We start from the raw sequence: 12240 nt of genomic DNA on the forward strand, positions 1-12240 counted from the left end.
ACTAGAATGATGCTGCCCAAGAGAAATATCATATGAGTCACTTATGTAATTTGAAAATTTCTACTACCACATTAAAAAAGGAAAAGAGGGCTTCCCTGTGGCGCAGTGGTTGAGAGTCCGCCTGCCGATGCAGGGGACACGGGTTCGTGCCCCGGTCCGGGAAGATCCCACATGCCACGGAGCGGCTAGGCCCGTGAGCCATGGCCACTGAGCCTGTGCGTCGGAGCCTGTGCTCCGCAACGGGAGAGGCCACAACAGTGAGAGGCCCGCGTACCACAAAAAAAAAAAAAAAAAAAAAAAGGAAAAGAAACAGGTCAAATTAATTTTAATAAAATATTTTATTTAAAGCACTATATTCAAAATAATATCTTTTAATATGTCAATATAAATCAATACATGTAATCAGTGTAAAATTATTGAGATGCTTAACACATTGTTTTTCTTACTAAGTCTTCAAAGTCTGGAAATACTGAATCTAAACCTGGAAATACTAAGTCTTCAAAACCTCAGTTCAGACTCACCATATTTCAAATGCTCAATAACTGTAGTTGGCTCCTGGCTATGATGTTGCACAGTGCAGGTCCAGAATGATTGACTTGGGAGTATTTAAAAATTGTTTGGTCTAACATCCATGAAACCTAAGCAAGTACAAATTGTAGCTTTCACCCACCTGCACGTGCTGAAAACTTAGAGTCACAGGCTGGGAGAGAGATGTGTTCCTTTGGGGTCTAATAGCGGCACTCACTACCTGGGAGTTCAGGTAAACTTGATCTTTCTCATTCACCTCTTCAAAAACTGTTGCATTTATGATGTTTCCAAGAGAAGAGTATGAAATAAAGGCAACTGCGCTGGGACCTGAGGAAACAGATTAATGGAGTCTTAAAAAGTGCCACGGGCTTCCCTGGTGGCGCGGTGGTTGGGGGTCCGCCTGCCGATGCAGGGGACGCGGGTTCGTGCCCCGGTCCGGGAGGATCCCACATGCCGCGTAGCGGCTGGGCCCGTGAGCCATGACCGCTGGGCCTGCGCGTCCAGAGCCTGTGCTCCGCAACGGGAGAGGCCACAACAGTGAGAGGCCCACGTACCGCAAAAAAAAAAAAAAAAAAAAAAAAAAAAAGTGCCACCATTCCTTCTGTTGCCCTTTCCCACTCCATACCTGACAGACTCCCATGATCGCCACACCTGTGCTCAGCTGTGCCTAGGATGTTTACTTTTCCTCTCCTGCTCTTCCTACCCAAATATTCACAACTCCTCCTCAAAGACCCATCTCCAACCCAGCCTCTGGCTCAGGAAGTCTTCCCTAGATCCTCTGGCAGCTTGATGTGTCTTTCTCCAAATTCATATTTCAAGTGCAGTCCCTGCCGTGCCAAAGAGAATTCAACTGTCCATTAATTATTTCCTGTGGATTAATCCTATTTTTCCAACAGGCACTAAACGTACTGAGTAACTAATACCGGATACTTCATTTGGAAACCACAGGGCTCCTAGCACAGTGCCAAGCATGTGGTAAATGATGAATTCTTTGAACACATCTTTATTTTCTAAAAAAGTTTAGCTTATATTTCAAACACTTAGAAAACTATAAAAAAGACATAACAGGGCTTCCCTGGTGGCAAGGTGGTTGAGAGTCCTCCTGCCGATGCAGGGGACGCAGGTTCGTGCCCCGGTCTGGGAAGATCCCACATGCCGCGGAGCGGCTGGGCCCGTGAGCCATGGCCGCTAAGCCTGTGCGTCCGGAGCCCGTGCTCCGCAACGGGAGAGGCCACAACAGTGAGAGGCCCGCGTATCGCAAAAAAAAAAAAAAAAAAAAAAAAAAAAAAGACATAACAGACATTTACACTCGGATTTAAAATATATTATAATTTTGTCGTATTGGCTTCAGAATTATGTATTTTTTTAAGAAATAAAATGTTTTAGATATGGCTAAAGATCCCACTATTATTTCATTCTCTTTCTTCCTTCTTGAGAAATAACCACGGACTTGAAGTGGAAGTGTGGCCTTTCCATGAATACATTTGTAATTTTACTACATAAGCATGTTTCCATTATAATATACAGTATTGTTTTCTGTGTTTAAAAATTCACATAAATGGTATCCTACATTGGGTATTCTTTTTTTTTTTTTTTACTTTTTAAAAAAATTATTTTATTTATTTTATTTTTGGCTGCATTGGGTCTTCGTTGCTGCGCGCGGGCTTTCTCTAGTTGTGGAGAGTGGGGGCTACTCTTCGTTGTGGTGCGCGGGCTTCTCATTGCGGTGGCTTCTCATTGCGGAGCAACTCAAGCTGCAACAACTCTTCCCTGGGTCTTCAGCCTGCTGGCTAGATTTTAGACTTGCTACCCTCCACGATCACAGGAGCTAATTCCTTAAAATCTCTGTCTTTGTCCCTGTCTCTCTCTCCATACACACACACAGTCCCCACTGGTTCTGTTTCTCTGGAGAACCCTGACTGATACACCTACTGATGCTTCCTGGGATCATCTCCCAAATAAAATCATTACAACTGAACTCCTTATACTTGTCCATGGACTGCTTCTGAGTGAACCTAAACTGAGACCCAGGTAGAACAGCCCCTCAACTGCAAAGAAGTCTCTTTCATGCTGAAGAATAGAAAGCCTCCAGTTTAAGAAGATCTTTGTTTTTAAGGAAAAGACTCAAATGACACAGTTTTAGGGTAACATACCCATTAGGGAGGAGCCTATTGTGGACCTTTCCTTACTACTCACACAGTGATATTGCTCTGCGTGTCTTAGGGATTCTGCATGCAGCCACCACATGTACCTTGTGTATTTCCCTGGATGATGTCACTGCAGCGGATATTCATGGAGTTCATTAGGGCGCTCAAGTTGAAGATGACTCCTGTGGAACAATTGTCTGTAACAACTCGAGTTTCAACAGCTGGTAGGAAAAACAACGGGCAAGCTTACCATTATTATAAGTTTTTAAAATGTGCATAGCTACACAAACAGCTCAAATTTACTGAATGTCTAAGATGTGCCAGGCACTGGACTAAGATCCTTATACATCATCATCTTATAACAGCATCATATAACGCCATGAGGAACCATTGTTCAGATGAGGAAACTGAAGTTCAGAATTTAAGTACGACTCTAACTCCTGAAACCAAGTTCTTAAATAATATTCTCTAGCATATTGTCTTTGAAGCAACAATTCTGTTTCTCGGAATTTATTCTAGGAGAACAATCATGGATAAGAGGACAGAATTAGCTACAAGAAAGATGTAGCTAATTTCACAACAGCAAAGACGATAATGGTGAAAAATGGGAAGTGACCTAAATGTTTAAGAAGGAACTGATTAAATAAGTTATGGCTTATCTCTTTAATGGGGAACCATGCTTCCAATAAAAATGAAGTCACAGAAAAGCAGGAAATAAGGGAATTCCCTGGCGGTCCAGTGGTTAGGACTCCACGCTTCCACTGCAGGGGGCAGGGGTTTGATCCCTGGTCGGGGGAACTAAGATCGCGCAAGTCACATGGCATGGCCAAAAGAAAAGAAAAAAAAGAGCAGGAAATAAGCTCATGAAAATATTTATCTTAAAAATCAGACAGTCTGAGACTGGTCATGAGCTGGAAATTATTCAATCTGGATGATGAGTGCAGTAGGCTTATTATGTCTCCTTTTTTTATGTTTAAAAAAAGTTAAAAAGAAGCAAGTAACAAAATAGCACTTAAAGAATGATACTATTATAAAGTAGATAGGAATATAAAAAATGATACTATTTAAATAAAACTTTATAATACTAAAGAGTGGAAAGTAGAATAATCAAAGTTATAGCAATGACCAGCCCTAGTTGTAAGTGTATTATATGCAGCATTATTATCTCATTTTATAGATGAAAAGACTGAAGCCCCTGAGGTAAGGGTACTGGTCATCGATTAAACAGTTAGGAACTGGCCAAATCAGGAAAGATGAGAGTTACTCGTAATCTGGTTTAATTTTGAAAGAAATTGTGCAGATTCTGGTTTCCCAGGAAGGTTAGACACTGAATTTTATTTTATTAAAACAATTTAAAAATTATTATTTTTATAGAGTATAAAGTACTTTATCATGCAAGTTGGTAAAACAAAATGGTTAGTTAGGCATACACAAATACACTGACATCTCTGAGCTGAATAAAAAGCACAGCAAACAGCATTTCTGGAGGCCAATATAGTGATATGTATCAAAAGTCTATAAAATGTTTTTTTCCCTTTGACCTAACAATTCCTCTTCTATGAATTTATCCTAAGAAAACATCAAACAAACACACAGATAAATTTTCAATGGTCTTTGTCACAGGGTTGTTTGGTAACAACCTGCATTTACCAGAATAGGGAAATAAATAAATTATACTATAAATAAATATATAGTATAAATAAATTATTTATACAATGTAACTCTATAAGCCATTGAAGACAGTGACATAGGTAATGATGATGTATATGACTTACATGGAAAGATGTTAGTAATGTAGTGAGTGAGAAAGCAGATTGTGCAACCGTATGTAAATTGTAACATACACACCAAACATGTGTCTCTTCATCAGACATGTAACTACATGGGTATCAGATTGGAGGATTGGGTTGTGGGCAGATTTGGCTGGTCTCAATTTAGTTTTGTGTACATGTTTTTTCCTAATTTTAAAAAAATTTAATACTTGGCTTTGCTATGGTATTTTATTTATTTTTATTTTCAAAAACAAAAATTGTATATATTTACGGTGTACAGTATGAAGACTTGACACACACCTATACATAGTGAAACGATTAACAAGGTCAAGCTAATTGACATATCATCTCATCACATAGATATATAATGAATATGTATGACTAGTATAGTAAAAGTATTTCTTTTTTTGGCTGCGCTGCGTGGCTTGCGGGATCTTAGTTCCCTGAACTCAGGTCCCGGCAGTGAAAGTGCCGAGTCCTAACCACTGGACCACCAAGGAATTCCCTAATAAAAGTATTTTTATTTTAAAAATATGTAGTAAGATGTTCCTTCTGGGATGGTTTAAGTAGCATCCCTGTGACGTGTGCTGTTGAGTTATGTAAGCACTGGTTGAAAAAAAACCAAAAACCTAACTTCAAGCCAGAATCCCAGACTCAGGATTAGAAACCACTGACAATTTTTATCTATTTAAAATTTTTTTTTAATTTTTTAAAATTATTTTTATTAAAAAAAATTGTTGGCCATGTCAGGCGGCTTGTGGGATATTAGTTCCCAGATCCACCCGGGTCCTGGCAGTGGAAGCACTGAGTACTAACCACTGGACAACCAGGGAGTTCCCCCACTGGCAATTTTTAAAAACAGCTCTATGGAGGTGTAATTGATGTACACAAAATTGCATGTATTAGAGTGTACAACTGGATGAGTTTCATTGAGTGTATACATCTGTGAAACCACCACCACAATCAAGGTAGAGAGCATTTCTATCACCCCCAACAATTTCTCCAAATTTTTCTCATGCCCTTTTTTCATCCCTTCACCTTTCCTCTCCTCCCTGTTACTATAGATTAGTTTGCATTTTCTAGAATTTTATATTAATGGACTCAGGCAGTACTTATTTACTTTTCTAATTGCTCAATCCAGACCCCAGTTAGTAACCACACCCTGTGTGTATCATGCCTTATTGTCTTCTTACCCACAGTACGGTTTTGGACTTTCTGGAGTTTTTGGTCTGGGGCTTTCAAGGCAGCTTCTAGAACAACTGATTCAATATTCTGGAGAATAGATGTGAACGTGGTTGTGTTTTTCGTCTTTTCCGTTCCCCATACAGTCTCATTGGTGAGAAGTGACTCGATATTCTCAACAACCTGTTGCAACTTTGAAGAGAGAAAGAATTTTTAAAAATCCAATCTGACAGAGGGTCAGAAGAAAACACAAGAAAGCAGGTGCTGGAGCCAGACAACTAGTTTAACTCCTGACCCCACCATTCACCTGCTGAGCAACCTTGGGAAAGTCACTCAATCGCTCTGTGCCTCAGATACCCTGTTTAGAATGAGGACAGAACTAAGACCCCATAGAGTTTTGGGGAAGATTAAATAAGTGAAGAGATGCTACGTTTTTAGAACAGTGTCTGTGCCTGGTAAACACCATATAAGTGTTAGTTATTATGAACATCTTTTACCAACAAGGAAGTGGTAAGGTTTCTAGAAATAGACCAGTGGTTCTTAACTGGGGGTGATTTTGATCCCCAGGGGATCAAGTTAGTGACAATTTAGGACATTCATGATGTTGTGGAATCATCACCTCTATGTAGTTCTAAAACATTTCCATCATCCCCAGATAAAACCCATTAAAGAGTTACTCCCCATTCTCCCTTCCCCAAGCCTCTGGAAAGCACGAATCTGCTTTCTGTTTCCATGGACTTGCCTATTCTGGACATTTCATATAAATGGAATCATACACGATGTGATCTTTTGTGTCTGACTTCTTTCACTAAACATAATGTTTTTAAGGTCATCCATGTCGTAGTGGGAATCAGAATTTCAATTTTTTATGGCTGAATAATATTCCACTGTATGGATATACCACATTTTATTCATCCATTCATCTGTTGATGGTCATTGGGGCCATTTCTGCCTTTTGGCTATTGTGAATAGTGCTGCTAAGAACATAGGTGTGCAAGTATCTATTTGGGTCCCTGCTTTCTTCTTTCTTCTTTTTTTCTTCTTTTTCTTTATTTTATTGAAGTATAGTTGATTTACAATGTGTTAATTTCTCCTGTACAACAAAGTGATTTAGTTTTATATACATTCTTTTTCATATTCTTTTCCATTATGGTTTATCACAGGATACTGAATATAGTTCTGTGTGCTATAAAGTAGGACCTTGTTGTTTATCCATTCTACAATATATATAATAGTTTGCATCTGCTAATCCCAAACTCACTTTCCGTACCTCCCTTACTGCCCTCCCCCCTCCTTGGCAATCAAAAGTCTGTTCTCTATGTCTATGAGTCTGTTTCTGTTTTGTAAATAAGTTCATTTGTGTCATACTTTAGATTCTACATGCAAGTGATATCATATGGTATTTGTCTTTCTCTGTCTGACTGACTTCACTTAGTATGATCATCTCTAGGTCCATGCATGTTGCTGCAAATGGCATTATTTCATTCTTTTTATGACTGAGTAGTATTCCATTGTATATATATACCACATCTTCTTCATTCATCTGTCAATGGACATTTAGGTTGTTTCCATGTCTTGGCTATTGTGAATAGTGCTGCTATGAAATAAGGATGTATGCATCTTTTGGAAATATACTTTTGTCCGGGTATAGGTTTGGGTCCCTGCTTTCAGTTCTCTTGGGTATATTCCTAGGAGTGGAATTGCCGTGTCACCTGGTAATTCTATGTTTAATTTTTTGAGGAATGTGGCAATGACATTTTATAAAGAAATGCTCCTGTTGATAACATGATTATTTGTTCATTACTTCAATGAACAGTTGCTGAACTCCCAATGTGGGCTTGGTCTGATTCCTGCCCTCAAGAAGCTCACTGTCTAGAGGGTGACAGCACACCATTTAAATATTATCAGTCTGACAGAGATAATGATGGATAACATAGATGGAACATGTATTCTGGGTCAGGCACTGTGCTAAATACTACACATATATTATCTCATCTAAACTGCTCATCTATCCAAGGGTGCCATTACCACCCCTGTCTTACAGATGAGTAAATTGATCTTGAAGAGCGTGATGGTTAATTTTATGTTTCAGCTTAACTGGGTAATGGGTTACACAGATATTGGTCAAGCATCATTCTGGGTGTGTCTGTGAGGGTGTTTCTGGATGAACTTAACATCTGAATGGATAGATGAAGTAAAGCAGATTGTCCTTCCTGTTGTGGCTGGGGATCATCCAGTCAGTTGGAGGCCTGACTAGAATAAGAACTCTGAGGAAGGGATTTTCCTCCTGCCTGCCTGACAGTTCCAGCCTTGAGCTGGGACATTGTTTTCTTCCTTCAAACTCGAACTGAAACATCGGCTCTTCCTGGGTCTCAGACCTCTGGATTCAAACTGGAACTACACAATCAACTCTTCTGGGTCTTCAGCTTGTCGACTGCAGATTTCGGGGCCTGTCAGCCAATTCCTTATAACAAATCTCTTTATATCTTTTCCCCTATTGGTTCTGTTTCTCTGGATTACTTGCCATTGTGGTGCTGGGATTCAAACCTCTTTCTACACTTCTAAACCCCACATCCCCTACTGTAAGAACATAGTGGGGGGATATTAACTAAGATGGAGGAGTTTAGGGAGGCCATCCAGGAGGACACGACACCTGAATTGAGTCTTTTTTAAATTAATTAATTATTTATTTATTTATTGGCTGTGTTGGGTCTTCATTGCTGCGCGTGGGCTTTCCCTAGTTGTGGCGAGCGGGGGCTACTCTTTGTTGCGGTGCGCGTGCTTCTCATTGTGGTGGCTCCTCTTGTTGCAGAGCATGGGCTCTAGGTGTGCCGGCTTCAGTAGTTGTGGCATGCAGGCTCTAGAACACAGGCTCAGTAGATGTGGTGCACGGACTTAGTTGCCTCGAGGCGTGTGGGATCTTAGTTCCCAGACCAGGGAACTAAGCTCATAGGCTCATAGGCTCTAGAGCGCAGGCTCAGTAGTTGTGGCGCACGGGCTTAGTTGCTCTGCAGCATGTGGGATCTTCCCGGACCAGGGCTCGAACCTGTGTCCCCTGCATTGGCAGGTGGATTCTTAACCACTGCACCACCAGGGAAGTCCCCTGGATTGAGTCTTGAGTAAGGAAGAATGGGAGGAACCAGCCAGGTGAGGAACTGGAAAAAGGAGTTTCAGGTTGAGAGAACAGCATGTACTTGGAGGCCTGGAGCTTGGGAGGGCAAGGCATGAACAGTTTCTCTGGAGTAGAGCAGGGTGAGGGTGGGGAGTAGGGCAAATAAGGGACAAGTCCATTCTGCTAGACTATAGATTCTCAGAGACATGGATCATTCTTTTTGTTAAAATTCAGAGTCAGTTTACAGACACTAAATGATTACTACCTATCAGGCATCTTTTTGGTTTCTCTCTCTTAATTGTCCTACAATATCCATTTCCCCCTCTTACTTTTAATAATTGAATGGATTCCTCAAATTTTATCTGGGCCATGCTACCCAACCAGAGACCATATTGTCCCAGCCTCCCTTGCAGCTAGGTTTGGCTATGATATATGCGACTTCTGGGTTGTCACCTTAAGACATGTCTCTAGGGACTTCCCTTGTGGCGCAGTGGTTAAGACTCTGCCTGCCAATGCAGAGGACATGGGTCCGAGCCCTTGTCCGGGAAGATCCCACATGCTGCAGAGCAACTAAGCCCATGCACCACAACTACTGAGCCTGCGCTCTAGAGCCTGTGAGCCACAACTACTGAGCCTGCACTCTAGAGCCTATGAGCCACAACTACTGAGCCCGTGTGCCTAGAGTCCATGCTCTGCAACAAAAGAAGCCACTACAATAAGAAGGCTGCGCACCACAACCAAGAGCAGCCCCTGCTCTCCACAACTAGAGAAAGGCTGTGCACAGCAATGAAGACCCAATGCATCCAAAAAAAAAAGAAAGAAAAAAGACATGTCTCCAAGGAAGTTATCCTGACATTATTAGCATATCATATAGTGAGTAGATGAGGAGACAGGCCCTCTCTCTACTCTCCCTTCTTCACCTTGTACTCCCGAGAACTTGCCCTGAGCACCCTCTTCCCTCTGTCCACCAGTACGAATGCAGCATTGCAGCAACCCAGCTTTGGCTATGCAGTTGAGGACAAGATGCCAGGAGATGATGGAGTAACAGTATGGAAAGACCATGGGCTCACTTAATGGACTCATGGAGCAGAATCCCTTCACCAGCCTGGATTCCTTTCCTCTGGACTGATAAGTCAGAAAATAATAAAAATCTATCTTTTTAAAGCCATTGGATATTTGGGCCTCTTTGTTACAACAGCTCAGCATATCCTAATACAGTCTTGCTTAGTCTGTCTTTCTTGGTTTGGGATAGATCTTCTCTTTAGGGGGCAGACACACACATACCTATATATACATACACATACACCCTTATTTACATACATGCTGTATCTATCTATCTCTATAGTGAGATATGTAGCAATAAACATAGTGATGTACATGTATATATCATAGTTATACATAATACATATTAGATAACATTATAATAATATAATTAACACATATTATAATTAACATATATCAAAATATGTTGTCATAATATGTATCATATATTTTATATTATCATATATATGGTATATGACATATAGCACACATATAATATATAGTATTCACCTCCATTTGCTAGCTTTGAGATTTGTAAATATTTGTTACCTGACTAGGTTCCAGGATTCAGCTTCCACTCACCTCTTTCGTGCCACTGGTTGTCTCTGAGGGGGTGGTTTCTGAAAGAGACAACAAAGGATGTTACTGTCGGAACTGAAAGTTAAAGGGTGGAGAGGTTGGCAGGTAAGGTGGGTAACTTTGCATCTAGAAGGTCTGAACTCATACACTTTATGGTTCCTGACAAGGTCATTTGCTCTTTTGGGGGATCAGAGTCCAAATTCCCTGTTGTGGCATAAAGCAGTGTTTTTCAACTTATTTTGCCTCCAGGGGACCCTGGCAATGGCTGGAGATATTTTTGGTGGTCACTCATGACTTGGGGTGGGGGATGCTACAAGCATCTAGTGGGTGGAGGCTTGGGATGCTGCTCAACACCCTACAGTGCACAGAATGGCTTCTGACCACAAAGAATTACGGGGCCCAAATGTCAATACTGCTGTGGTAGAGATACCTTAGCAGAGAGGAAGTGGAAAATTGCAAGCTCCAAATTCTTTCATTCAGACCTGGCTGAACATTATAACTGAAATGGCTGAGGAAACAGAAAATTAGGTGCTTCAGGTTTTAAAATTCAGCCTGTCTGGGAATTATAACTGAGACTAGAATGTCAGTTTATGATCTTCAGCTGTTAATGGGACCTTGGTATATTGCTTCTTGTATTGTACGTTGTGAGGATAATCATCTTTATTTTAGAAAGACGAGAAAAGTCTAGCAAATGTTTACATACCTGTTACCATCATACTGAGGTTAAATCTATACTTATTCTGTGTCTTGGTTTTCAGCTGAGTCTATTTGCTAAAAAGAGCAAAGAGTTTTCCTGTACATTGAAGGTTTTGTCTTAAGAGTTCAAGAACTTTTACTTACAGCCTGAGTCTGAAAATGTTTGTTATTGGAAACCACGTTCATTGTAGAAAAACATGCTTTTGGCTGAAAGCTGTATACATTTTTTGTGAGGGCTTTCTTGGACCTACCAACCTTGGTGATAACTAACCCTGGATGGACTCAATCCATATAAAAGAGCTCTTAAAATTAGAAAATGTCTTAAAATTAGGAAAATAACTAAGGCATTTCTCTTTCTTGTAAGATAAGGTGAGTTTAACAGATTAACATCATAACCCAGGCAAAATCTCAGCCTGTTTATACATTGTCAATAGAGGTGCCTGCTGCCTAGTAAAACGCTAATTCACTTTGGGTTCAATCATATTCTTTCACTCATTTACTCATTAATTCATGTAACAACTATTTATTGATTGTCTGAATTAGTGGTGGACTTATGGCACAGCAACCCCTTCCTACGCACCCCATGCTCATTTCTGTCACCTTCCCCACCTGGACCTCAGTCTCACACTTGGAGCGCGTGGAGCTCCAAGACCCTGGTGTGGGCTCCAGCTTGAGACTTGGGGAAATAGCGTAACCTGGGCCTGAATCTTGCAGGAGCACCTCCCATTGGTGGACAACATACTTTTGATATTAAAGAGAAACCTGAACTTTCCCAGACCTTTCTAACAGGAGCAGGGGTGTTAACGTAGTTTGGTTTTCCTGAGAATCAGATGAAAAGCTAGCAATATTAGCAAATACTTATAGGTACTGCACTAAATGCTTTAAATGGTACTATCTCATTTAATCCCTGCAATAGCCCTCTGAGGGCTGTATATCTTCCAAATTTCCAGCTCTCATCAGATGGACCCAGCTTTTGGATCCTGCTAATACCACTTCCTCTTCTGTCCCCCTAGGTACAGGATGGCTACAGATTTCTGCTCTTGCTAATCCCTGGGTTGCTTCACTGTCCTTTTGACTTCTCAGCTCTTCCTTCACCAGCACCAATTCTCTATATGAAATTACTTATGTTTAAAAGACCTAGTGTGTTTCTGTTTTCCAGGCTTGATCTTGACTGATAAAGAGG

General features: G+C 40.7%; 1 protein-coding gene across 1 annotated transcript in view; it reads right to left on the reverse strand.

Moving 5' to 3' along the window:
* Positions 1–12240, reverse strand: part of ADGRE3 (adhesion G protein-coupled receptor E3) — a 42281-nt gene that overhangs the window by 13069 nt on the left and 16972 nt on the right. Inside the window, exons 5-8 of the mRNA XM_060146670.1 lie at positions 10365–10402; positions 5641–5821; positions 2780–2896; positions 671–855 (exon numbers count right to left, since the gene is read on the reverse strand). Of these exons, the coding sequence (XP_060002653.1) occupies positions 671–855; positions 2780–2896; positions 5641–5821; positions 10365–10402 (521 nt within the window). The remainder of the gene's footprint in view (positions 1–670; positions 856–2779; positions 2897–5640; positions 5822–10364; positions 10403–12240) is intronic.

This window comes from Lagenorhynchus albirostris, chromosome 3 (genome assembly GCF_949774975.1).
Source record: "Lagenorhynchus albirostris chromosome 3, mLagAlb1.1, whole genome shotgun sequence".
Taxonomy (NCBI): Eukaryota; Metazoa; Chordata; class Mammalia; order Artiodactyla; family Delphinidae; genus Lagenorhynchus; species Lagenorhynchus albirostris.